At 45.9% G+C, this 27,370-nt stretch overlaps 1 protein-coding gene across 2 annotated transcripts in view; it reads right to left on the bottom strand.

Moving 5' to 3' along the window:
• The window catches only part of TMEM181 (transmembrane protein 181), a 74,696-nt gene that overhangs the window by 7,720 nt on the left and 39,606 nt on the right, over positions 1-27,370 (bottom strand). For both annotated transcript variants that reach the window (XM_030316709.1, XM_032593270.1), the window contains exons 3-13: positions 25,758-25,813; positions 23,889-23,979; positions 22,088-22,209; positions 18,739-18,849; positions 7,978-8,058; positions 6,128-6,227; positions 5,420-5,550; positions 5,124-5,215; positions 3,869-3,926; positions 1,493-1,595; positions 832-883 (exon numbers count right to left, since the gene is read on the bottom strand). In XM_030316709.1, coding sequence (XP_030172569.1) covers positions 832-883; positions 1,493-1,595; positions 3,869-3,926; positions 5,124-5,215; positions 5,420-5,550; positions 6,128-6,227; positions 7,978-8,058; positions 18,739-18,849; positions 22,088-22,209; positions 23,889-23,979; positions 25,758-25,813 — 997 coding nt within the window. The remainder of the gene's footprint in view (positions 1-831; positions 884-1,492; positions 1,596-3,868; positions 3,927-5,123; positions 5,216-5,419; positions 5,551-6,127; positions 6,228-7,977; positions 8,059-18,738; positions 18,850-22,087; positions 22,210-23,888; positions 23,980-25,757; positions 25,814-27,370) is intronic.

Here is a 27,370-nt window from a genome sequence, read left to right as displayed (position 1 = left end):
GTGATACGGGCACTGCTGTTTTCAGGCAAACGCAAATTCTGAAGGATCTCACTTGGAAGCCCACGCTGAGTTCACGCAGCGTGATGAGTGATGTGCACAACCTGGGAAAGGGAAGGGACGCAGGTGCCCACAGGAGTCTGCCTGCTCAAGCAGCCGGGGACCTCAGCGCCTCCTTGCAAAGCTGGCCTCTCAGAGCCCAGTGTGGCTCGGGCCAGAGAAGAGGGCTGGCTGCCGTTTATTCGCCACCCAAACAACCAAGAGAGAAAAGCAGGTAACTAGATTTCTTTCCCTCTGGATTTTGACTTTAGCAGAAAGAGACAAACCACAAACGACCGAACAATGATCTGGCATTGATTCACAGGGACAACTGGGTCACCTGGGCCTTCGTAGTCTCCAGGTACAGCATCCCTTCCTGTCGGGGCCACCACGTGGGGTTCAAGGACACCTATGGTACTTAGTCCTCTACTTAGAGCACCAAAAGGATGCCAGGTGCCAAGTACATGCGTGGTGTTCTAATTCTTTAACCTGAGTTGCTCTGTGGCTGATCCACCTACATGCTGACATCAGAGCAAGTAGTGAGCTCCCCCAGCACTGGACCGGCTGGGTTCAAGTCAACGTTCTTCATTCCCCAGGGCACATTCAACACAACTGTACTCGCTCCACCACTGTGCCCACTCAGCGCCTGCCCTGGGCAAGAGGCTCTCTGACCCAGTGAATATGTTTGGCTAGAAATGCCCTAAAGTTAACTTTGTAAAAGGGGGAGAAAGATATTCATGGTAGGAAAATAAAATTCACGGTTTTGTTTCTTCCAAAAAAATACAGTCTTCTTACCTAATGACAAGTACTACAAAAGTCAATGCAGTCAAAAATTTTAACCTGAGATCTGAAAAAGAAATAAAAACCCCGTTAAACCACATTGGAAGTAAATTCCATTTTCAGCTCAGAGACCTTAAAAATAAAAACAAAAATAAACAAAGCCTCCTGAACAAAACCCCTCCTCTGTCTGGACTTTAAGCCTGTGTGTACCTGAAGCCCAGAAGAAATGCTATCCCACCTCCCAGAGAGACCATGGCCATTATTATTTGGTTGTGACGGATTGAAGGAAAGGATCCTATGAGATCAGGTGAGTTGCCCGGATTCAGGACCAGGAAAACCACAATGGCCACCTCCTCTATATAGGTATGATATGATTCTGGAAGGATCCAGGCAGCTCCAAAGCCACCATGGCACCCAGGGCCCCAGGTGGCTTCTACCCCACAGGCCTCCCTTCAGTGCTGGCCTAAGGCACTGTCCAAAAGGCTCACAGTTACCCAGTCAGCCCTGATACCAGACCTCCCCAGGGACCAAAGACACTGGTCTCTAGCCTGAGGGAATGCGATGGGTCCCCATCCAGGTCAGGCCTCCTGCTGGGTGGACTCCGGCCACTCCTCCCACCATGTGAGGTCAACTCCTGGCTCACCTTGCCCTGGGCAATTTGTGATGTGGCACTTACCTACATAAGGCATGTGACGTAGCTCGGAACAGGCCCGCACTATCAAGAACAAAAGGTATAAAATATACACAGCTGCCACCACCATGAAGAAAATTTTCATTCCCTAGAACGACACAAGATGGGCAATCGAATAAGAACAGGGGCTCAGTGCTGCTCCTCTTTCCAATACCACCACAAGCAGGAAAACCAAACATTTTTAAAAGGAGCCTAGAATCCTGAAGGTCACTCCGTAACACAGAACAAGGATGTGTTCCCACCACTGTGACTTCCTTATCCAGACCCAGCCTCTCACCCTATCTGTGAGCACGGGTGGCTCACCTGGGTGGGCATCCCCAGCCCTCGTTCATCAGATGAGCGAGAATCCAAGCTCCTTCCATGACACATGGAAAGCTCCTAGCACAGGGCCTGGGACGTAGCAGGTGCTCAATACACCAGTGCTGGGTCTTCAGCTTTTTTCAGCTTCCTAGAAGTCTCTGGTTTCCAGTGTTTTCTCTAGTAACAGACGTAGGTCACTGATTGAGAAGGGGACAGGTGACAGCTGCCTTGCTCAAGTCCTTCTAAGTGCTGGCCACGTGCTTTGAATTCCTGGTCAATTCAACCCACACAACAACTCTTTAAGACTGCAGCATTGCCCCCTTTTACAGAGGGAAACGGGCTGGGATGCTGCCCCCAGGACACAGGTTTTACCCCGAAGGCCATCCAGGGAGCTGGGCACACTGGCCCAGGTACTGGCCCCAAGTGACCTCAGGCAAGACCTTTCACCGCCCTCAGTTTCCTCATATGAAAAATGAGGGGACTGGACCAGACAAAAGCTCCAATAACAGATTAGCATGAATTTATATTATTTCATCTAAATCTGGGGAATTATGCTCAACCTACAGCCCAGTATGTGATCCATCACTGGGGTCTGTAGAATCTTCATGAGAATGTGTCAAAGCCGCTCCTCCCTGTCCCTTCCTTTAGTGCCCTGCCCTCAGGGAGAAAAGGCTTCTCTGAAGCCCAGCCCCTCATACACAGGGCCTCAAGCCTTCCTAGGGTGCGGGTGCCCTTCTCGAGCACAGCCCCCATTGAGTCTGCCCTGACTCAGGTCTCCTGCATGGCCTCCTCCCCCTGTGGCCCCATACAAAGTCTGGAACAATTCCTCCCTTCCCTGGCCCAGAATGCCTCCCCTACTCTCCACTCCAGGTGCAGCCCCTCCCCACAAAAAACTTATTAAAGCATTATAAGGCTAAATAAAAGACAAAGAAAAAGGACTAAACACAAGTAACTTGTAACTTGGGCCCACTGTATGTAAGGACACTGCACACTTGTCAATACTGGTCTGTACATATTTCTAAGCTTTTTCTCCCTCACAAGGTCACACATTCTTTGAGAGCAAGAATCATGGCATGCTGCTCAAAAGGCATTCATTGACTGACCTTCAACACTCCTCAAACTTCTAAATAATGGAATGGAAAGGCTACTGGCACTTCCCTGCTGAAATTCGATTAAGAATCAGGGCTTATTCTGTTTGCTATGACATGTGTAGTCTCAACACGCATTATACATCTTTCAAGATACCATCATTCACTAAACCTCCCTCTTTCTCAGAGGCCATTCCCATAAAGAGCCACAGATTTTATCACTTCACAGGAAGCTGTGCAAAGCATCAGAGAAATGCTGGCTGTCACCAAGCTCAGAATTCAACTCTGTGCCTCTGGGATTGCCCTGCTGGAAACATCCCTCCTAGACCCCTCCCAGGGCTCCCTCTGCGGCGCCCCCCCCCCCCCCGCCCCCCCCCGCCTCCCACCAGCCCGGGCTGAGCAGCCAGCTGCGTGTGACAGGGGCTGTCCTGCAAGACATGAGGGATGCAGATAAACCTAGAGACTCAAGGGAAAGCCGCACTCAGGGCTGACTGCCATTTGTGAACCTCTGTGTAAAATAAAAACACAGGACCCCTTGTTCGAAAGTATAAAGAATTCTGGGTTGGCAAGAGCAGAGCATCACCCAGGGTGCTGGGCCCTGTGACTGCCCGGGTTGCACGCCTACAGAGCCGGCCTGGCCACATCATTCATTAGCTGGAAACCTTCCTCTATTTTAGAGAATTAAACAAACAAAAATGTCTTCTTAATTGTTCTACAATGCTCTTAAATCTGACACCTCTTCTGTGCCTCAACCACATACCAAGCAATGGAAGCAACAACTTTGTTTTTAAAAGCTTATTTTTTATACTATTCAAATACCTTTTTCCAAATTTTGCACCCATGAACCTTCTGCATTCTCCCCCAAAGTGCCAGCCAATGAGCTCATGTCCCTAACACAATTTAAGTTACGAAGTTCAGTAATTTTGAAAAACGGCATTTAAAAAAAACACCAGGCATCATTAATAATTCTTACCTGAAAATTTCCTGTGTCAACTCGATATTGGTACATTGGATCGTGTAATTCATTAACTCTGAAAATACAATATTATAAAAAATATCATAGATTAATAACTAGTACTTTCCATTTTATACTTTCACTTGGCTTTTTAAGAAACTTAACATAAACTCCTTGCTAACCAACAGTAAAAGATTTTTAAAAATAATCCTAAATTTATAAGAAACCCTAAATTTCACAATGAAAATGCATCTGGTGCTACTAAACTTAATTGTTTTCCCATAGTCATTAGTACTATGAGGCTGCAGTATTTTTCATTTCAAAGAAATCCCTATACCATTTCTCTTGCAAGGCCAAAAACTGTTTTCAGGCACCTTTTCAATGGCATTCGTGGGCACTGGGAATAGTTGAGTACACAAAGAAAGTTATAAAAGTAAATACCAACTTCCATGCAACTCATTTTTTTTAAGTGTTTACTTATGTTTGAGAGCGAGAGTGTGCACAAGTAGGGAAGGGGGCAGAGAGATAGGGACGGAGGATCCAAAGCTGGCTCTGCACTGAGAGCAGAGAGCCTGATGTGGGCTCAAACTCATGAAATGTAAGATCGTGACCTCAGCTGAAGTCGGACGCTTAACCGACAGAGTCCCCTAGGCACCCCACCATGCAACTCATTTTAAAATGAAACTAGGTAGCTGAGGTGGCAGGCAGGGACGGGGAAGGGAGACGAGGTGGGCTGAGTGCTGTCATGGGCCATGAAGTCAGACGTGCCAAGTGCCAAAATCATACCCCTGAAATGGAACTCATTTCTATAGAAAATCCTACTTGGATGCATCAGGCTGTGCCCACATCAGGCTTCTACAGTGGTCCCAGTTTACAGGACAAAACTACTACTATCAACAAGCCTTGGGAGCTGGTGCAGGGATGGGAGTTTACAGATGTAAGCCCAAGGAGAAACTAAAGCTTCTGGCGGGCAGGGATGAGCCAGGACCTCTGAGCATCATTCCTAAAGACAATGTCTTTGCCACTTTGAAGGGGCAAGCTAAAATGACACATACTTTTTCATTTTCCAAACTAGACTATAAGGACTGTGTTACCTGACGTGACATTCAAGCAAAAATGAATCCTCAGTTCAAATCACACTATCCAGTCTTGATACCCTGGTGACAGATTCCTTTCCAGATGAGTTCACAAAACATAGTGAGACTGTGGATCTTTCCACCTTTTGTCAAATGCTTCTCATGCCTGAAGTTTCACACATAACAAAATTACTCACGTCTGCCATATTCCTAGTGTAACAGAAGCCAACCACAATAGTCCAACAATGAAGAATTTAGGTAGATAGAAAGTCAAACACTTCCTTTCTCCCTAAAAATCAAAAAAAGTAAGAAATAAGTTAGTAATTCTACCAAACCATTAGCGTCTAGCAGACCACACTAGATCATAGATAAAAGCATTTCCACATAGCATGCAAGCTTCTGCTGACTGAGGCTGAAGACATTCTCAAGGAGAAGTTTACCTCAAGGACTATTGCCAGAGTCTGGACTGGCAGCGCTGAGGGCTGGTGCTCACCTGAACCCGTATCCCATGGTACACGCACAGCCAGAAGAGCAGCAAGGCACACAGGAACACAGACTGAAAGAGATCGTCCAGCATGCCTGGAAACCAGCTGTTCACCAGAAAGGAGAGGGGGAAGAACGGATCTGGAATGCAACAGGCAGAAAGGCCTGATGAAGGCAGGCTCACCCCACCCGGCACAGGGCTTCCGGTCCCCTCTGTGAGGGCAGAACTCACAACCACCTTCTCCTCAGGCAGAGCCAAAGGGAGGTAGTAAACTAAAGGCTGTTTTGTTTTTCAAAAAACCTGAGAGCCACTGAACAGATTGCTCCAGTGATCATTACAGAGTGCCGTCTGCTCCCGCCATCCGCTCCTCCCCACAGGCCTGGGAATCCCAGTGCTGCGGCTCTGGAAGCAAATGCTTTCTGAAGCAGGGGAAGAGGAACAGACGGCAGTGTTTGCCGCCTTCAGCCAAGTTCCAAGACGGCTGTGTCTGTAGCCCTTCCAGGTTTTAACTACCAAAGCGATCACTTATTTGTGAAAGCAGCCAGGCATCTGCCACATCCCCGTGCAACAGCGCTCATGCACTCTGGGGGATGCTGCTACCTGTTCCTTCAGAGGCTCCCACGCTCTTCTAGAGACTCTGGGGCCAGACTCTCTCTAGGACACCTTCCAGCTTTAAGCCTTAGAGCTGAAAGCTCCAAAATAAAAACGGGCACCTACCATTGTAAAGCAGCAGCAGAGGCAAAAGAATGGACATCCACTTCTGCTCCATCCCCCAGTCTCTCATGGAAAACTTCCGGAGGGAATGGGCAAACAGGCACTGCAGACCAAATGAGGCACTTGAGTTACTGTTTTTGCGTATACCTTGCTTAGTATCGTGGTAAGCCGTCCCAAATTGATGGTCAGCCAAACCTCGAAGTTGACCCCTTGTTGCGCTGCCTGCTGAGACCATCAGTGCCAACGGAGAGGAGATGGTGAATGTCTGCCAAGGGGCCACGGGTAAGATGGCCACGAGCTGTTCTCGTAGTGGCAGGTGGGGACAGAGAATATATACCGGCCATAACCCCTCTGCAAAAGGGAAGAGCACCCACCCTCCCCCTTCCCGGACAGGCTACTTCTATAAGGCCGGCCCCACAGAGCCACACAGAGGACCTCCCTGGGGACAGGCCACACGCTCCCAGCCATGCAACATCTGAGGATGACTATAGCCTGTAAGGAGGGCACTGGGGGGTCCCCGAACAAAAACCAAGAGAATGAGGCTAATAACTATGGTCACTAGATGTGTATGTTTTCAAACACGTCCCTGAAGAAGGTGTACTGATTGAGCCATAGAAGTTTCTTTCAAGTACTTTAACACATTACACTATCTGTATAAAAAGACCTGGAGTTTTTTGTTTTGTTTTTCTGTAATCTACATATGCCAATGATTTTCTGAGCAATCTGGGCTTCCTGGGCCAATGGGCCATTTCTCCTGGTCTGTTAGGCTCAGGCTCATGTCTCTGGTTTATGAACATAGTGCCCTGGGTGCCAGCTCTTTGGGCCCCAGAGTGTGGCAGCAGCAACTCAGACATTAGAGATGCTTCAAGAAACAGCAAAGATTTCTGCTGACCAAATATAAATGGCACTTCTCCACTTTCCTTTAGTAGTTCACTTGGGGAGCCCAGAGCATGGCCGGGAACGCAATGCAATCCCCAGCTCTCTGCATATTCTACTATACTCCAGAGGCCATGTCCCACCCTCCATCCACACCCAGGTCCCATGTCACCACCATCTGGCACTTTTCTCACGTGCCTACCCCCCACGAGCCTATGTCCTGCTGTGTACCGTCAGACTGTAAAGCACCAAGTGATCCCTGGGTGGCGACTGGAGTGGCCACCACCGCAAAGACTCAACAGATCTCTTGAATGTCACACCCTCTGCATCAGCAAGCGGCAAGCAGCTGATGGGCAGAACACCACCCTTTGGATGGCACTAAGTACCAAGGCACACCCCCTCCTCCTCCGGTTTTAAATTCTCATCAGCACTGATGGGGCCTCTGTGGGGAACGCTTGTGCTTTAAGGGTAAGCATTTCCCCCAAAGTCACAGGGTGCTTGTGGATGCTGAACTCAGACCGCAAATGAGACAGAAGCTTGCACTTCCAAACCCACTCATCTGAGGCCTGCCTCCTGAAAACGCCCAAAGACTGAAAGGTCTCATACGATTTCCCACATGTAAAAACCAAAGAATGTCCCTGCTGTATCTGCCTACATGCAAAGAAGATGATTCAAACAAGTTAGGTTAAATGGCACACAGGTTAAATGACATGGTCTTTGCATTCTGATGAGCATTTACTTAAATGTCAGCAATCTGTAATCACTATTACGTGGAAGTTCTTCCGTCGTTCTTTTTGCCCTGCAGCATCCTAGCAGACATACAGAATATTTGGTAATATCAGGTTGGCCCATTGGATGGAGCGTCTCAGAGTTCAGATAAATCTCCTGTGTGGGTCATATGTCCGTAATCATCATTCATAAAGTAACTCTGCCCTTGTTAGGATCCTGACGTGGTCTGTCGGGCAAACAGGACTTACAGTGACAATGAAGGTAAGCACCACAAAGACGAATCGGAACCAAATTTCCAATTGGGAAAATGCAGGGTCATAAGTCTTCCACTAAAATGCAAAGTAGGAAAATAATTTGAAAAGATATATGCATCTAAAAGGACGTACACCAGATTATTAATAATAGTTCTGTCTTGATATGAGGCTTTAACTTTAAATGTTCTCTTTCCTTATACTTTCTCATATGTTCTAAAATTTTAACAGTACATTTTTATGTTAAAGAGCACAGACTTAAGAAAATCTTAATTATCAAACATTGAAAATAGTTTTAAATGGTTTGCACTAATGATAAATCTGGCAGACAAATCATTCTGTAATCACAAGAGCATTTTACTTTTAAACCTGATTTTGAAAATTAACACTGTCAATCCCTTTATTAGAAAAAGCTACGCTTTCCATTAAAAGAAACAGATTCTTAAAAGATGCGAAAATGTGAGTAGGTAGGATGTTCTAAAAAAATAAGTGAAACATACAAATATGAATCTGAAACCAAAAGCACAATGGAACTACAGGTGTCAGCTCTCATGCTGAGTAGACTCACCCCTATCAAGTGTACACCTCACACAGCTGAGGATGCAGGCAGCACATGCCAATGGCAGGCAGAAGGCAGCCCTTCCAACCTCAGTCACCAGCCAGATTTACCACCAGACCCCAGGGCACTGCACTGGGCCAATGAGCCCTAGTGTGTTAATGCATGGAATTCAAATCATCTGAGCAATTAAAAAAAAATCTACTTCAGAGCAGAGTTACAGACACGACATTTACCTTGCTTACCTGAAACATTTAAAATACACACATACACACACAGGTAAGTAAACACACACACAACCTAAAACCCTGGACAGATGTAATGAAGGACAATAATCTCTGGCTGATAAGAGCGGTACACCCTCCAGCTGCCCCAAGCCACGGCAGGGAGGGAGCCCAAGCAGAGCATCACGGACACACCTGCTGGGAGTCCAGGGAGACAATCCACCGGCTGCGATTCAAAGGACAGAGTACAGAGAGGAGAGCTGTAAGAGAGAGACCTGGATACCTGCCAAAGACTGTCCTTGTCACATCTCCACCTGAACACTGATCAGGGCATGAGTGTGAGTAAACCACCTTCCGCTGGGAGAAAAAATCTCTGAAATGGATCACTGGCACTCACAGAGGGCCAGTAATAGTGCCTGCTCTCACAGACAGAAAAAAACACACAAAGGGGCACAAATGCTCTCACCCCAGTGGTGAGAAAAAAAGTACCCTTAGATTTCATGCTGCTTTGGCCCTATTTAGTGAAGTTTAAAAGACCTAAAAAAAAAAAAAAAAAATCAATCCATTTCCAAGTAACTTGACAACATCCCAGAACAAAGCTCAAGGATTATTTATAAGAATACAAAATCTAACATCAATAATGTCTGGCATTAAATACAAAATACCACACATGTAACACTGTGTCAATTATACTCAAAAAAAGAAAGGAAAAAGAAAAATACTAAACATGTAAAAAAACAAGAAAAATTGAACCATAATGAGGAAAAAACTGATCAATCAAAATTGTCCCAGGTATCACAGATGATATAGAATTAGCAGATAAGGACAGTGAGAAGCTGGAGGAAAGTCTGAACATGTGAGGGAGAAACCTGGAAATGGAACAAGAGCAGAATAGACATTGCAGAGATGAGAGAATGTGGAGACATGACAAGAGAAGTGATTTTAAATGAACTGGAGCAAAAAATAAACAGAACACCAGTAAGTACGAGACGACTTCAAATGGCCTAATAGATGTATATTTGAATTTCTCAGGGGCGTGGTAAACAAGAGGACGAAACAAAATATGTGAAGAAGTAATGAGCAAAATTTTTCCAAATTTAATGAAAACTATGAAATCACAAATCCAAGAACTCAATGAACCCTAAGTAAGAAAAACATGAAGAAAAGTACACCAAGGAACACCAAAATCAAATTGTTTAAATCAGTAAAAGAGAAACATCTTAAAAGCGGGGGTAGAGGGGGAGGAGAGGAGCACCAGCACAGGGTCAAAGATACGGACAGCATATTTCTTGCCAGAAGAACGTAAGCTAGAAGACATTCTCAAAGCGCTGCAGATTAAAATCACAATGTAATACCACTATACACCTATTAGAATGGCCAAAATTAAAAACACAACCATACCAAGTATTGATGAGGATATGACGCAACTGGGGCATTCTCATACACAGCTGGCAGAATGTAAAACAATACAACTACTTTGGAAAAAGTCTGTCAGTTTCTTAAACAAACATACCCCTACCATATGACCCAGCCACTCTGATCCTAGGAATTCATCCAAGAGAAATGAAAGCACACGTCCATACAGAGATTTATACACCGATGTTCACAGCAGCTTTATTTATAAGAGCCCTAAACTGGAGACAATCTAAGTGTCCATTAGTGGGTGAATGGATGAAGAAATTCTGCTGTGTCCACATACCAGAATATTACCCAGCAACAAAAAGGAATGAACTGATACACCCAACATCATCAATTAATCTCAAAATAATTATGCTGGATGAAAAGTAAGATTGTGTTTATATAAAATTCTAAAAAAATACAAATGAATCTGTAAGGAAAACAGATCAGTGGTGGCCAGGGGACAGAAGGTAAGAGGAGGAAGAGACATGAGGAAACTTTTAGGAAGTGAGGGGGTATGCATATTATCTTGATTATGGTGACTTTTTCCCAGGTATGTATGTATGTTAAAAGGGATCCAATCTGGGGCGCCTGGGTGGCTAGGTCAGTTAGGCGTCCGACTTCAGCTCAGGTCACGATCTCGCAGTCCGTGAGTTCGAGCCCCGTGTCGGGCTCTGGGCTGATGGCTCGGAGCCTGGAGCCTGCTTCCGATTCTGTGTCTCCCTCTCTCTCTGCCCCTCCCCCGTTCATGCTCTGTCTCTCTCTGTCTCAAAAATAAATAAAAACGTTAAAAAAAATTTTTTTAAAAGGGATCAAATCTTGTATTTTAAATATGTGCACTACCCTGTATGTCAATTATACTTCAGTAAAGCCATCAAACAAAAACCAACAATTAACAATGTTAACGAGAAAGTAGCAATTATGAGCACTGATGGGGGTATCAATGGGAACAGAATATTCAAATAGAAAAAAGTACAATATGTATCTTAGCTGAAAAAACAGATTTAAGACATAATCAAGAAGAGAAAGAAAAAGTGTTAACGTTAGGCAAAAAGTCACAAAATATGTTTAGAGTTAACAGTGAAGAAAGTAAGTTTTTCACCTTCAGGAGACTATAACTCTTCAGGAAGGAAATAACTACGGACCCCCACTGAAGGAGGGAAATTCTGTTTTAAAGACTGTCAGAACAGTATAAAACTCACTCACTTTCAACATTAACACTAGAAAACAATGCATTATCCAATAAATAGAACTAAACATAAAACATGCACTTTAGTTCTAAGCTAAGAGTTCAAAGGAAGGAGGAAGAGGAGGAAGGTGAGGTGGAACAAAGACGGTGCTAAATTGTGGCTTCACAGCTGTGCCCCGAGCACTGGGCTGACAGCTGGTGCACGGTGGACACTCAAAACTGTACTGCACTCAATCCAGTCTTCCTTTGCTCCTGCTGTACCTTTCCCTGTCCTTCCCGATCCAGGGAAACCATGTTCACATAGCATTTATCTCTGGGAGGATGCCTTCACTAGCAGCAGCTGAGTTCCTTGGAGACCCGACCAGCCTCACGGCTCAGTCTGGCATTCACTTGTGCCAAGGGCTTGAAAAGTCTTTCTTTTCCTTCAAGTGAGCCCAAGAAGAATGCAGGAAGTTCAGAGAACATGGCCCTGGCCCCTCCACCTCAAACAATGGATCCAGTGATGCCAGGCCCACTGGGATTCTGTCAATCAGTTGGCCAGTGCCTGTGCCAGTGCCATGATTAGGACCACAGCCACTGCATGGACCTCATTCTATGGAATTAGGGAGTTTTGTCTTTGTGTTTCCTTTTAAGTGTGAATATGTATATTTGAAATTAAAAAGGAAATAAGTAAAAGAAAATAAACAGAAAACACTCAAGCTCTAGACATTTACTGTGAAATCTTCAGAGCCATCAATCCATTCACTGGCATGTGTGTTAAGGTCCTTTGGCCTTCACAAAGCCGCCTTTGTCCTTTCAGAGATTGGGCTCACCCTGCAATACCACAAACTGACTTTGGAACAAGTATCCATTTTATGCCCTAGGCCACTTCTCCATAATCAGAATCTAGAGAGTTTTGGTCCAGTTTCTCCATTCATCCATTCAACATTTGTTGAGCACCTATTCTGACTATATGCAAGCAAATACGATGTCAAATATGGTGCAGACAGGAAACACTAACAAACAAAATCAGAAAAATGCCTCCAGGAGCTAATGTTCTGGCAGAGAACACATACTCTATGATAACCTTCAAGCCCTTTGACTAGGAAAGCCACAGGAACACACAGGGGTGGGGGCACATTGGGGTACAGGCTGCTCAGGTAGGTGGTATTCCCAGAAACCTAATGGAACTGGTTCACAGCCCAGGTTTCCAACACTTGAAAACCAATATAAAAGATTATACACAGAAATATCTGGAGGGGAAGAACTTTTGTAATGTCCTATTAGAACAACATATCAAGAGTGATCCAAGAATCCAGTCAGTGCTTATCAAAGTGCTGCCTGCTGCCAGACCTCTCAATTCACATGAAAACTGGAGGGCGTCCACTGGATGGAAAACTGAAGGACTTGGGAACATTAGCTGTTGTTTTCATCTCATCTCCCAGTGAAAGGCTGTGGCTTAGGAAGAAAAAGAAGGAAATGCAAACAGCTGGCTGCAGTGTCGCTCAAGAACCAACCAGAAGGTATTTAATTAGAGGGGAAAATGCCCAGCTTGGCCCTGAAGACACAGGGAGCTGATGTGATGCGGGTGGAGGTGTTCACAAAGCTCAGGAGAAAATGACAGGCAAGTGAGTAAAAGCAATCTGCACCATGTCTAAAGTCTACACTCCGCTGCATATGCAGAGCATGGCCAATAGAACAAACCTTTTTAAAAAACACCAGAGATAAGCGCTATCTCCCACATACCTTAAGGCCTGCAGGGTGGTCTTGACTTGAACATGGTAATGGGATGTGGGCAAGAGGTACTCAGAACAACAGCTGATAGAAGAAGCAGAGATGGAAGGACTGCCACTCTACTTCAAGCAGATATGAATGTAAGTGGAAATCAATGAACCAGATGTTCACGGAGTATGGGAATGAAAACGAAAGGAGCGAAATCAAGCTTCTCAAAGTAAGGGTACACAGCCTCAACAACCACACCAGATGGAAGATAAAACCCACACAGCAGGCAAGACAGGAAAAGGGCATCAACCATCTAGGTGTCTGCTTAAGGACAGACGTCTTCTGCCAAAAACGTAGCATGTGAATACTTGGGGCCTGCCCTCGTGACGATTCTCTCTCCCAGTAGGTTGGAGTAGCAACCAGGGTAATTTTCACCCTGAACACGACTTCTATCAATGAGAAAGAACTGGGGAAGCCCAGGGGAAGATGCCCACATGGACCTGCAGCTCTTGGGGAAGAGCCACAGCCACCACCCCACACAGGGAGAACACAGAACTCAAGTCTCCAAATGCCAAAGGTTTCCTAGAAATCACCAAACAACAGGAATAGAATAATACATCAAATTCTGTCAAAGAAGCAAGGACAGTCTAAAGAATGCGGTTAAACAGGCACCAACCTGCTGAGCTCTGATTTTTAATCACATATCTTGTTAAGTTTTTACTGAAAGGTAACATACCTATGAAAACCTGTATGCATACCCTAAGTGTACAACTCAATGAACTGTCACAAATGGAACACACCAGTGTGGACAGCATTCCGATCAAATAACAGCACCACAGCACCCCCAGAAGTCCCTCCCCATATGCCCCCTTCAAGTCACTAACCTACCCGAGTAACACTAATCATTTGCCTGTTCATATAACTTCTATAAATGGAATCACACACTGTGTGCTATTGTGTTCATCATCATGCTTGTGAAAGTCACCCCTAAGGCTGCACGTAGCTGTAACCACTCCTCCTCACAGCCATACATACTCCATTACAGGAAAGGACGTGCCACTATGAGCATTCCTTTTATTAATGGGTACAGTTTGGAGCTATTAAGAATCATGTTGCTAAGACATGAACAATGAAATGCATGTCTTCTGGTTGATGTTTGTGCATTTCTGGTGTATCAGTTTACACTTCCACTAGTGGAGCACAGGAGCTCTGGCTGCTAGGCGGCCTTGCCAGCTTTGGCATCTTTTTGACTTTGTTATGTTAGCCATTCGGTGCATGTATGACAGCATCACTGACATACTTTTTAAATGTATTTCATTTGTTACACTTTGTTTACTTCTGAGAAGGAAATGAAGTCAGCTTATAATAAAGAGACAGATTAGACAGGAACAAGTTTTAAAGTTTTTTAAACGGCAAAACTGTAAAGAAAGAGGACAGATAATCACACCAGAAACCTATATCAGGATATTAGTAATTGTCACAATTCGGCATAAAACTGGTATTTCTGAAATTTCCAGCAGCTAATAGCAAAAGTGACATGTGACAAGCTATATACCTTTCAGTCTCTAGTAAAAGGAGTTTATAACAAATGGTCAAAAGGAATCCTATATGGAGGTTTAGATCAGTGTTCACAACATAATGGATATTTTTCAACAGCAGTTTTATAAAGATACAGAAGTACTTTGGGTAAGGTTCTCTGATTTCTCAATGCATCTCTGTATGAGGTTTAGACATAACAGTAAATTGTGATTTACTGAGGTAGCTCTTCAATAACTAAGCTTCTTAGATTGAATTGCCAGAAGGTATCTTGGACTTCCTCTTTTAAATATCAGTTGTCTCAGGAGCCTTTTATTTATTTTTTTTTTTTCAACGTTTATTTATTTTTGGGACAGAGAGAGAGACAGAGCATGAACAGGGGAGGGGCAGAGAGAGAGGGAGACACAGAATCGGAAACAGGCTCCAGGCTCTGAGCCATCAGCCCAGAGCCCGACGCGGGGCTCGAACTCACGGACCGCGAGATCGTGACCTGGCTGAAGTCGGACGCTTAACCGACTGCGCCACCCAGGCGCCCCTCAGGAGCCTTTTAAAAAAAATAATTTTCACTTCTGATTATAAAGGTAGTAAAAAGCTCATTATTAACACACACACACACACACACACACACACACACACACACACACAGGGGCACCTGGGTGGCTCAGCTGATAAAGCATCCAACTTTAGCTCAGGTCACGATCTCAAGGTTCAGGAATCTGAGCCCCACATCGGGCTTTGTGCTGATGGCTTGGAGCCTGGAGCCTGCTTTGAATTCTGTGTCTCCCTCTCTCTCTGCCCCACCCTCCCCCCGTTTCTCTCTCTCTCAGAGATAAATAAACATATTTTAAAAAAAGAAAAGAAATCAAACAGTAAACCCACCACCCAAAGATAGCTTTCTAGAGTTTTCTATAATAAAAAATATTAATCAATACTTTTAATTCATACACTTTTTCTTTTCCTTTTTAAATCAATAGCAGTTTGTGGTATTTAATATATTTTGTGACTAGTTCATTATTTTAACAGCTACAGAAAAACTTATCTATTTATTTAACCAGAACTCTACTGAAATACAGATTACCCACAACTTCCTGCTACGAAAAATAGAAATCTTTGTGTACATTTCTAATTATTTCCTTAGAATAAATTCACAGAAGTAGAATTACTATGGTTAAAAAAGAACATGCACATAAAGGCTTTGCTACACCACCAAACTGCCCCCAACACTGAAATCAATTTACACCATTAAACTGTACGAGAGAACGTATGTCCTTGCATCTCACTGACCTTAGATGTTATTTTTCTTGTGGGTATTTTCACCACTTTCCAGGTTAAAATAAGACATTTCTAGGGGCACATGGGTGGCTCAGTTGGTTAAGCATCCGACTTCGGCTCAGGTCATGATTTCAGTTTCTGAGTTTGAGCCCCATGTCAGGCTCTGCGATAACAGCTCAGAGCCTGTAGCCTGCTTCAAGTTCTGTGTCTCCCTCTCTCTCTGCCCCTCCCATGCTCTCTCTCTCTCTCTCTCTCAAAAATAAACATTCAAAAAATTAAAAAAAAAGACACTTCTTTCTGAATTCTCTGACCCTTGGGTTTATAAGCAAGGATAAAAACCGAAGTCCGTTGGCCATCTGAATTTCTTAATTTGTGAAGTGCTATGGTGTTATCCTTCAATTCAACCCAGATATATTTATTTCAAGCTTAACTGTTTCCAGGCACACTGTTGGGTACTGGGAATACAGAAATGTACAAAAATGTAGAAATATCTTAGGTGACATCCCTCACAAATCCCAAGGGTCTTATGTATTAGCATTCTGGACTTCCTGAAGAGCGCCACCCAAAACAAAGCTCTGCCTATTGGCATTCAAGGTGAGCTGTTCTGACAGCAACTTCCTCATTGACTCCCCCAGTGAGATGACATCACCTGCCTTCTTTAGCAACAGTGGAATGACATGTACCAAGTTTATCTGAGATGTGTATCACATTATTTGGGAAGAAGTCCCAGAGAAAATAAAACAGATACAAAAGATGAAAGGAGAGAACCTCAATCAAAAACAAACAAAAGAAGAGTCCAAACCCTTGTAACAGGGTCAGGGTGAACTAAGCCTGGGGGAGAGCTGCTGAGAACGTTGGTAAAGGCCTTCAGGGGGTGATGCTCCTATAAAGATGAAAAGGAGAGGTCCCCTATCTGAGAAACATGGTGCTCTTTGTTTTCTGCATTCTTGATTCCAGGTAATTCTGAAATAGCAAAGTCTAAAGCACAGATGATTAGCACAGGACAGGATCAGCAAGGCTGAGCTTGGGGCATCTGTCTCAGACCCTGTGAACTTGAGGACACAGGCAGAATGCTGGCCAGACTTTCTGAGGACAAAGCTCTAGGAAATCTTCGTACGACAAAGAACAGAATCCAGATTCAAACTCAAAAGATCAGGAGAGGCTAGACCAAGAAGTCAAAGCTGCTGAAAAGAAATTCAAGAGCAAAGTGTTAAGGTCTGAGCAGAGTCTAAGAATTGTTACAAACCAACCAAAGAAGCAGAGAATGAAAAAGGCCGGACTCAACAGCAGTTACGGTGGAAAAAGTCCAAGGAGTCCTAACCAGCAGGCAGCACACAAGCCGACAGGTGAGGAGGCTGCCAGAGGAGCCAGCTGTCTGGTTCCAGCAGCACCTGGAGGGCCACCTACTCCTTCTGCTTGACAAGCAGCCGTCCCCTCGGCCAGGCTGACACGGGCAGCCACAGAAAGGAAACCCAGGAGCCCGAGGGGCACAGAAGCCACCCCGAGGGCCATGTCAAGGCAGAACCTCAGAGGGACCGAGCCAACATTTTTAAATATCTGCAAAGCTATCACATAGGTACAGAATAAAAGTCACTTCGGGGTAGTCTGGAGACAGAAAGCGAAAAAATAAGTAATATGAACGTTAACAGGTGCCATTTGTTGAGCGCCTACGATGAACAGGCGCGATGAATGATTCCGAGCCTGGCTGACCTCCAGAGGCCCCCCCCGGGAAAATGGGGACCGCAGGCACCAGTACAGAGGTGGGGCGGGTGAGGCCGTGCATGTCAAGACCGCAGAAGAGGGCCTACACGTCAAACCTCTCAGGAGAGGGTGCCCGTCAGTCCACATAAAAGCCCTCACGTGAACGTTCACAGCAGCAGTATTCATAAAAGCCCCAAATGGAAACATCCCAAATGCCCATCAAGCAACGAGCAGACACACAAAACGCGGTCCACCCACACAGTGAACCATCACGCAGCAGAGAGAGAACGAAGTGCTGACGTCCTCAAGAGCACAGATGAACTCTTGAAAATACTACGCTTCAGGAGAGAAGTCAGTCACAAAAGACCACGCGTGGTAAGAATCCAGGCACATGAAATGTCCCCAACAGGCTAATCCACAGAGACAGAAAGAGGGTGAGTGACTTCTCAGTCCCTCAGGGACGGGGGAGGGAGGAGTGGGGAGTGGCTGCCCCCAGGCTGCTTCTAGGGGATGTGAGGTCTGGCTCAATAAAAGGCTGCTTTCCAAAAGGAACCCATTACCACCTTCATTTGATCCACAGGCTTTGTGAGGCAGCTAGTTTACAGATAAGAAACAGAGGAAACAGAATCTGCTCACGGTGCCAGGATCTAAACCAGCTCAAAGCCATACTCCCGGTCACTGTGCTGGTTCTACCGTGGAACAAACAAACGGAAGGAACAAAGAGGTTGATTTCAGCGGGGCACAAGACTGGGAAGTCTAACCCTGCAAGCTGCACACCGGGTGGGCCCTGTGAGAGCAGTGCCCGAGCCTCACCACAGGTCCCAGCGGAGCCCGAGGGCAGACCACAAGCAAGGTGAAGGGGGGTCCCACCTGTTCGGCTACCAGGAGGGTGCACCCTGACAACCTCTTCCTGACCTTCCAACTGGAAGGCTACTCTCTATTCTCTCTGTTCTGAATCTCAGAACACCACAAAGGCTTTCTAATTTCATGTTGTTCCTTTAAGCTATTCTTGGTTCCGTATATTTAAGATATTATGGTTTCTCTATAGTTCTTAAAAACTGTGCGTGTCTGCCCTTGTCCCAAATAACAGGATTTCAAAGCTGACATTTATTTCAATCATTTGGCAGAAGGCTGGGAACTAAACAAGCCACGGAGACACTGAGGGCAGCTGGCATACTTACTGTAAAGTTCATTTCCTTGATGGCTAGCTTCAGGTGTTCGAATCCCACAGTCACGGTATACTGAGTGTAATTCAAGTAGCCGAGGTGAGCCACAATAATTTCTGCACACTTCTGCAAAAACACAAGGAAGAGCTGTGTTTTTAAAGCAAGCAAGGTCGGCTCCCCCAGCAATTGACCCATGAAGTAACTCATGGCAACGACACAGGAGCACAATGAACCACCTCCAGGGAACTTGCCAGAGCCCAGAAAAATTCAGACATCAGCCAAAAACAATTCTTAGAAAGAAAGAACCAAATGGGTATTTTTGGAAACAAACAAACAATATATGGTTTATAATCATTAGAATCTTTCTACTTTGGATGATTCAGAACAGTGTCACCCGCATAAAAAAGGTAACTACACAATGCAAACCTGACGTTCACACAAATACAATAGGGTGGGGTGGGGGGTGGTGTCAGCCAAGACACAACAAATCAGACCCCCCACCCTCACTCTCCTCCCTGCTCACTTCCACAGCTGCTGCACAATATACAGAGTGGACTGCATGCCCCCTCACCCCAATGCCTGGTCCTTCCTACGCAGAGCCCCTGTAGTCTCTGTTAGGAGGTCAGGCCCACACCTAAGACAAAGGCTGTGGGAACAATGGCTAGTGTGATCACACAGGTGTGTGTGCTCATCTGTCGGCCAAGAGCCCCCCCCCCCCCCCCGTCTTCTGTCTTGTACAATTAGGAACCGGCTCCCCTCTATTCACTGGGGGTGGTGGAGCCCTCACTCCGGATGGGGATGTGTACTCGGTGGCCAGGCAGGCAGTGACCTTGGCACAGCCACGCCGCCTGGCACACCCCCTCAGAAGTTCTCTCCGTGTCTGACAGCCCAGTCTCTGGGTGGCACCTGTGACGGCTGTGGCTTTGAACAGGGCAGTCACCCCTACCACTGATCAGAGGCTCCCCGAGCTAGGAATGTCTGAGGTCGGGTAGGAAAACAGATCTGGGTGTTTGTAAGAAGCCTTCAAAAGATACAAGGACAATCTGAAGGCAGGGGTGCTGACCTCAGGGCCGGGGAAGAAGTCAGAAGAAGGTGGTGTGCATGCCTTCCCAGCAAAGGGAAGGGTTTGGTCTCAGCACACCCAAATCCACCTTTTGTTCCTCAAAGTCGGGTCACAGGAGGACGCATGGAGAGAGGGGCAGCTAAGTCCTGGGCGTGATCAGGAATGGAAAGGATCGCACTCGTGAAGGTATTCATGTCGCCCAGGTGACCACTTCTTACAAATCTGGACTTTCAGGGGACGTTTACGTTAACAACACGGTTATACCTCAGGCTGTACATATCTTCAGGTTTAAAAAAGCTATAGTGAGCCCACCTGACAATCTGGGAGGGAGGGGTGGGGGTCTGAGTTCAAGCTGTGGTTCGAGCACCGATTACGATGTGCTTGTGCAATCACTTGATGAGAGCACAGCAGCCTGTCACCCGCCCGGTGCGGACCACTTGCTACCCGAGGCAGACAGTGTTTTCTCTTCACATCAAGACAAAGGCAGCGTAAGGGGTGGTTGATATCTCTACAACGTAAAAAATCCCATCTTTTTTTAAGTCAGGGCAATGCTCCTGGGAGAGCTAGGGTGGCACCTGCACAGACAGAACAGAAGAGAGAAGTCCCCAAGGCGACACAGCGTAAACTGAAGTAGGGCCACCGACAGGAGAGGGGAGACACCGCGGCGAGGCACAAAGGGCCACTGTCAAGGTGCACAGTGTGGCGGGCAGTGCCACAGCAGTGCAGGCAAGCAGCCTCACAGGCGGCCTGGCACTATACAAGGTGCCCGAGTCTTCCTAGTTGGCCTGAGACCTTCCCCAGTTTCAAAGGGAAAGTCCCCCATCCTGGGAACTCCTCAGTCCTCGCAAACCAGAAAGACTAGTCACACCAGCCTTAGGACGAAGTCACTGACCGCCTGCTCGGTGCGAGAAAGAGCAAGGCCAGCTGAGGGCGGACTCCAGCCTGCCCGGGGGTGGAGGCAGGGCCGCGGCCTGAGCAGAGGTCCTTTCAGACCCCGCATCCATCATCCCTCCCGTGTACTGGTGGAGCTAACACAGCACCTACTGGACACAGACACGGCAGGTGCAGGGCCCCATGGGCACCAACACGCAGGCGCTCACATATGATATTCGACTTGATCCTCGCCACTTTATGAGGATGGTCAGGGAAAGCGTAACCCCATCCTGCAGTCGAGGAGAACACGTTACAGGCCGGCCCAGCCCTGCTCCCGTGGGTGATTACAGAGGAGGCAGAACGAGGGTCTGGTCACTTGTGTTTCCGGAGCAGCACCTGCCAGGCCCATGAGGCCGACCCAGCAGGTGGAGCTGCCACGCGGTCCCAGGGAGCAGGCGCTGGCAGGGAGGAACCACAGATGCGGGCCAGGGAACCACAGACGGGGGCCAGCCATCCAACAGGAGCCCTGCCATCTGAAGCCTTTCCTGCCAGGACAAACAGTCCTGCTCTTCACTCTTCTCAACCGGGCGGTGCGTGGTTGCTAAGGATACACGCTGCACAATAACAAACCACGAGCTGAAATCCTGGCCCCCCGTCACTAGTGTCACCTCAGGCAAGTACTCTGACCTTTCGGAGCCTCAGTTTCTTACATAGTTTGGGGCTCTGGTAACAGTGCCTGCTCCGTGGGCCTGCTCTGGGGACTCAATGAAACCTGACTGCATGGAAAGCCAGGCATGAGGCCTGTCAGGGAAACCACTTTCCTAACCCTACACTCCAACGCATTCTCTTTTCTGATGTTCCCCATGTTCTCCAGGCCACCTGCTGAGTCCTAGGGAGCTTCCCAGCTCTATACAGAGGGGTTCTGGCTCTGATTCTTGGGATTCCAACAGAATATGGTGCCAAAAAGTAATCGAGAGTGAGGGTTCCTTCCCCGCTTTGGACCGCCAGGTTTCCTAACCCATGACCACACAGTACGTCCGAAAGTAGACACTCAAGCAAGCAAGCTGCTCTTCCTAAGGGGCCTGGGCCTCAGCCCCCACAGGTGGATCAGGGTGTTCATCACAGGGCTGACGCCCGAGACCCCGGCAATTCGGAATGACCACGAACAACGGCAGACTTCAGAGATGACAAGCAGCCCGTTAAGAGTCACCTGTAGACACCAGGCATCATATGTGGGTTCACGTATCATGTGTACATGTGTGTAAGTTTGTAAGAATTTCTAAGGGTATCAATGTATAAAGTCAGGGGCGTTTTCCACACCACCATTGGTATGACTCAATGCTTTCACTTCAGAGAGCACATATGTAACAGTGCAGCAGTGATGCACTAATAGTGATGAATAATCACTGACCAATCAAATGCACTCACCCCCGCACAGGTGAGGGTCCTTGTCCGATTGTGAACTTTGTTATGAATGAACATGGTGGTTCCATCTTGAGCTACACCATCAACTTTAACAGTCATGAGAAAGCTTGTCTGAATAGATGTTTCTACAAAAGAAAGAAAGTCAGCATCAGAGACCATGTCAGGCACATCACACTTGCAAAGGTAAGAGCCCAGGAGGGTCCTTTGACCACCTCAGCCTTGGCACATTTGAAAACCTCACACTTGTCAGTGAAGTAAAACCTTTCCATTAGGTTCTACTTCCAACCCATTGTCCAGGAGCCTGTGTGAAAACCTTCATTCCAGATCCATCATTTTTGGTTCACAAAAGGGCAAGTATTTGATGGCTAATGAAATTTTATTTTTTATTTCCCCACATAAATGTTTAACTTCACTTTACACCACAATAAAGTTAGATTTATTTTTCTGTTTATATAATTTATTATTTTGTCTTTATGTCCACTGTTAAAAAATCAAGGAACAAAAAATACTAATCCTGGGGCACCTGGGTGGCTCAGTTGGTTAAGCATCTGACTTTGGCTCAGGTCATGATCTCATGGTTCTGTGCTGACAGCTCAGAGCCTGGAGTCTACTTCAGATTCTGTGTCTCCCTGTCTCGGCCCCTTCCCTGCTCATGCTCGCTCGCTCACTCTCTCTCTCTCAAAAATAAACATTAAAAAGAAATAAAACACTTATAATCCCATCGCCAAGAGATAACCATAATTAACATGTTGTGTCCATCCTTCCAGACCATTTTCTAGACATAAAAATACACAGTGATGCCAAATTTATTTTTGTTTTTTAAAATGTTATAAAAACTGCAGCGCCTGGGTGCCTCAGCCGGTTAAGCTTCTGACTTTTCGGCTCAGGTCATGATCTCATGGTTTCGTGAGTTCCAGCTCCACGTCAGGCTCTGTGCTGACAGTGTAGAGCCTGCTTGGGATTCTCTGTCTCCCTCTCTCTCTGCCCCTCCTCCACTTGCGCTCTCTCAAAATAAATAAACTTTAAAAAAATAATGAAATGTTATAAAAAAGGATTAAGTTTTTTGTAATATACATTTTTTTTTCATTTAATTTACTGCGGTCATGGGGTTATCTTTTCAAATTCTTTCTCAACCAAATTCTTTCTCGCCTGATCACAGAACATGGAAAATAACGTGGGTGGTCATTTCTTCAGTTGCCCCCGGATGGTATGTAACTAGTGCCACTCTAGACGAACAGAGCCGATGCGTTATAAACCGTGGGTGCTGCAGGGCAGGGCTTCTCAGCCTCAGCAGTACTGATATTTTGAGGCCAGACAATCCTCCGTCATGGGACAGCCCCGTGCACTACAGGCTGTTTAGAAGCATCCCTGGCCTCCTCCCTCTAGATACTGGTAACATCCCTCCTCCCCAGTGGTGACAACCAAAATGTCACAATGTTCCTAGACACTGCCAAGTTTCCCTGGGGGACAGAACCATTGGCTCAGGGCATCAGAACTTAATTCTCTCCCAGAACCCCAAGGCAAAAGCCTGCTGTAGCAGCACCTACGCTTTGCAGCCACTTAGCTAAGCTGATCGCTGATCGGTGCTCCCTGAGAGCTGACCAATGCTGACTTACTTCTAACTTACTCTGGAAGACACTGGCAGACTTTTGAGGGGCTTTCAATTTGTTGCCATTATAAAGAATAATGACCATCCTTGTGATCCACCTCTGAGAACTTGTTCAAAGATTCTAAAGCTCCCTCCATCTTTCAAATATGGTGCTTTGTACAAAGAAAAATCATTCCAAAATGCCAGACTTCATACCTTTTGATTGATCCAACTCAACAACACATGTCAGCCACAGTTGCTGATTATATGTAGACAGTGGATTTGAAAGTATTTGAATTGGCTTCAGCTAAGGCAAAAAGAAAAAAAAAAGTTAAGGAATCCATACGACCTTTTCATTCAGTCTGTCTTAATATACAAAAATTTACATTTAGCAAAAAAGGTTGGAGTGTTAGCTCTGAAACAGAAACGTGCAGCTTTCATTTAGACAATGCAGGGAAATTCTGCCTCCAGAAAAAGAAAGGACTTTCTACTGCAGTCACCTCTGTCTTACAAACACCTCTAAGCAGGCGATTTCCGCCACCTGCAGCCTTGGGATCACATTCCTACTTAAATACCAAAAGGCCATCTTGGAGAAAAAAATTAAAAGTACATATAATGAGATGTGTTGTTAAGATAATAAAGGACATCAAAGACGTATTTCCGTATTCACAGGAATCATTCCCCAGTAGCAGTGGGTCAGACCTGTTGCTGGGTGAGGTTGGTTGTCTTCAGCTTTTGCGAAGTCTTAACACCCCTGGAGAGAAAAATTAGAGGGGACCAGGTTGCCAATAATACTTCTGCCAATGACACTTTCAGCAGTGTCTGCTGAAAACCACAATACTGGCTTCTGGCAGCCTGGGATACAGAGAACACTGTGTAAGTGTTTGAAAACCACCCAGGGTTCCAAAGAAACACATTATTAGAATGTGTAGTCTCTGCATGTAAATATATCATTTCTGTGTTTTAGCCCCGCGGAAACTCCCTGTGCCCGAAGGCGTGCCCGAAGCCACCGAGGCAATGATGCCTACCGGCGGGTGGTCTAGCATCTTGCAGAAGTGAGCGTGAGCTCTTGCAAGCAAGTCAGTTTGGTGGGACGGCTGTTATTTTCGGTGTCAAAAAAGGACTTACGTTCTGAGACAGAAATTGTAAAAGACCAAACTATGGTTAGGAAGCTCCATGGCGGCACCTCTTAGATCAGATCCTCAGGGCAAGAAGTAAATACAATAAACACACATGCTAGCGGGCTAACCAGAGGGCCCTTTGAAACTAGGAATAGGAAGAAAAAGGATTACAAGGTAAGCTTTAGGGCATTTTTGTCCTTTTGCTTTTTTGAAAATCTTAAGGGTGAAAACCCACCAGGGAGCTAAGAGAAGGAAGACAAGGGGATATTTGGGGGCAAATAATCCAATTTAAACTTGTTATGATGCCATGAGAATGTAGGACAACTGAATTCAGTTTACAGATAAAGATACTATGTCTGATATGCAGAAAAATAAAGGGGTTTCGTTGTTTGGGCTCTCACAAGTTAGCATTTATTAAAGAGTACTGAAATTCTCCAACTGGAAAGACCTTTGTTTTTCTCTAAGGATGGTGAAGAATCAACCACATGAAAGAAAGAAAAGAGAAAGGATTTTTCACTTAAACCGAGTTCATACAAGGAATGACCAAACAATCGTCAGAAAGACCTGTGCCTGTTAGAAACCTGACATGGAGACGGCATCTTCGCTTGCATAAAAATAATAAAAAATAGTCAGATGCCTGAGTGAGCACTGTTAGAACTTACAGTCTAGTAAGACTCATGGGCGGGAGGAATCAGGGGGAGTTAACCAACATTTGGAAAGGAACCGCTGCTCCCTCACAGGTAACACCACCGGCCTCTCACAGTGCTGCGGTATTCACTGCAGCAGAAAAGGACCTTTCGGCAAATAAGAGCCCAGGGCCCAGCGCTGTAGGAAATGCGTGCTGCCGAAGAAGGGAGCTGCAGGGCAAGGGTGGTGCGCGGACCCTCCACGCAGGACAGGACCGTGTCTGAGTCACCGGGAAGTTTCTAGGGCCCCTCCAGCTGCCACTTCGACCCAGTCTTACCTTTTTACTATTGCTTAGTGAAAAATTAGCTGCGGAAGTCTGGATCACTTTGGGCCCTAAAAATGTAACAGAGAAGGAAAAAAGCAGGTTATATCTATATCAATAATTAATTTATTGTTTTTCACTTAAAAATTTTTTTAACGTGTATTTCTCAGAGAGACAGAGACAGAGCACAAGCGAGGGAGGGGCAGAGAAAGAGGCAGACAGAATCTGAAGCAGAGTTCAGGCTCTGAGCCGTCAGTCAGCACAGAGCCCAAAATGGGGCTCGAACTCACAGACCGCGAGATCATAACCTGAGCTGAAGTGCTGAAGGTGGACACTTAACTGGCCACCCAGGTGCCCCTATCGATTGTTTTTCAAATGCCAAGAAAGACTCGCATTATGTAGAGGTGGCCCTATTTTCCTGGTCTGTCCTTAGGGGACATATAAACATACAAACAGACACACAACATCGCAGACCAGGCGAACATCACGTGACCACCACACAATGTGTGTGACTTCCACGGAATCTAGATATGCAAAACCTCTCCTTTGCTTTCAATGAGGGCTCACTCAGTAGTGCTCCGATCCAAGGAACCGTTAATGACACGGACACTGTCTATAGATTTTATAAAGTATAACAATTTCTGCTAAAAAACTAAGCCACATTTATCGGTTCATCCAATTAATCCAGTCTTCCAAAAATATGTATTGAGTTCAGGATATAAAAAAGTATAAAATATTTTAATGCATACTCAAGGCTTTTCCTGAAATAACAGATCTATAAGCTTCATGGAATCCTACAATGTAACTGTTCAGAGCTTTGGCCTTAAAAGAAGCAATCAAAGGAAACAGCGTGAAGCAGATTTTAATTTAATTTGTTCTACAATAAATCACACTCAGCTGGGATGCCAGTTTTCTGGGCTGCCTGGGTGACCATCCCCAGCCTGCTGCCCAGGAACCGCCATGTACAGAAGGAAATACTCGAGTACGTACAGCAAGTATGTAAGTGACGTAGCAACATGTGTCTGGAACCGTTATGAATGCTGACAGGCTGTCCCTATGTGGGAAGGAGGCTTTCGCCCACAGTGAGGCTTATTTTAAATAGACTCACAATCTCAGCAAATCCCTGTTCCAGGAAATAAGGCAATCTGCTTTCTCAGAAAGAATTAAGAACTGGGAGTCGCAAAGTCCAGACTCTAGTCTTAGCCAACTTGGCTTTTTGAATCTGTTTTCACATCTGCAAAACGAGGGGTGACAAACCCACTGGTCGCTAACACACTCTTAATCTGAAATCCTAACAATGTTACCACAGGACGTAGGACGGTGATTTTTGTGTCAACTGACTGGGCCCTGGGGTGCCCAGATACTTGGATAAACACGATTCTGGCGTATCAGTGGACAGACGAGAAAAAATTTGGTCCTCCCCGATGTGGGTGGGCCTCATCCAAATGGTTGAAGGCCTGAACAGAGCAAAAGGCTGAATGGGGGAGAATCTGCTCTCTGCCCGGTCTTGTCCTCGGTCTTCAAGCTGGCACATAGGTCTTCATCTGTTTCCAGACACAAGCTGGAACTTAACCAGCTCTGCTCTGCCTCCATATCTTGAAACTTCTCAGCCTCCATTATCATGCAAG

The sequence above is a fragment of the Lynx canadensis genome, chromosome B2 (assembly GCF_007474595.2).
Source record: "Lynx canadensis isolate LIC74 chromosome B2, mLynCan4.pri.v2, whole genome shotgun sequence".
Lineage (NCBI taxonomy): Eukaryota > Metazoa > Chordata > Mammalia > Carnivora > Felidae > Lynx > Lynx canadensis.
Note: the sequence above shows the minus strand (reverse complement) of the source record. Positions and strands in the feature narration are given on the sequence as shown.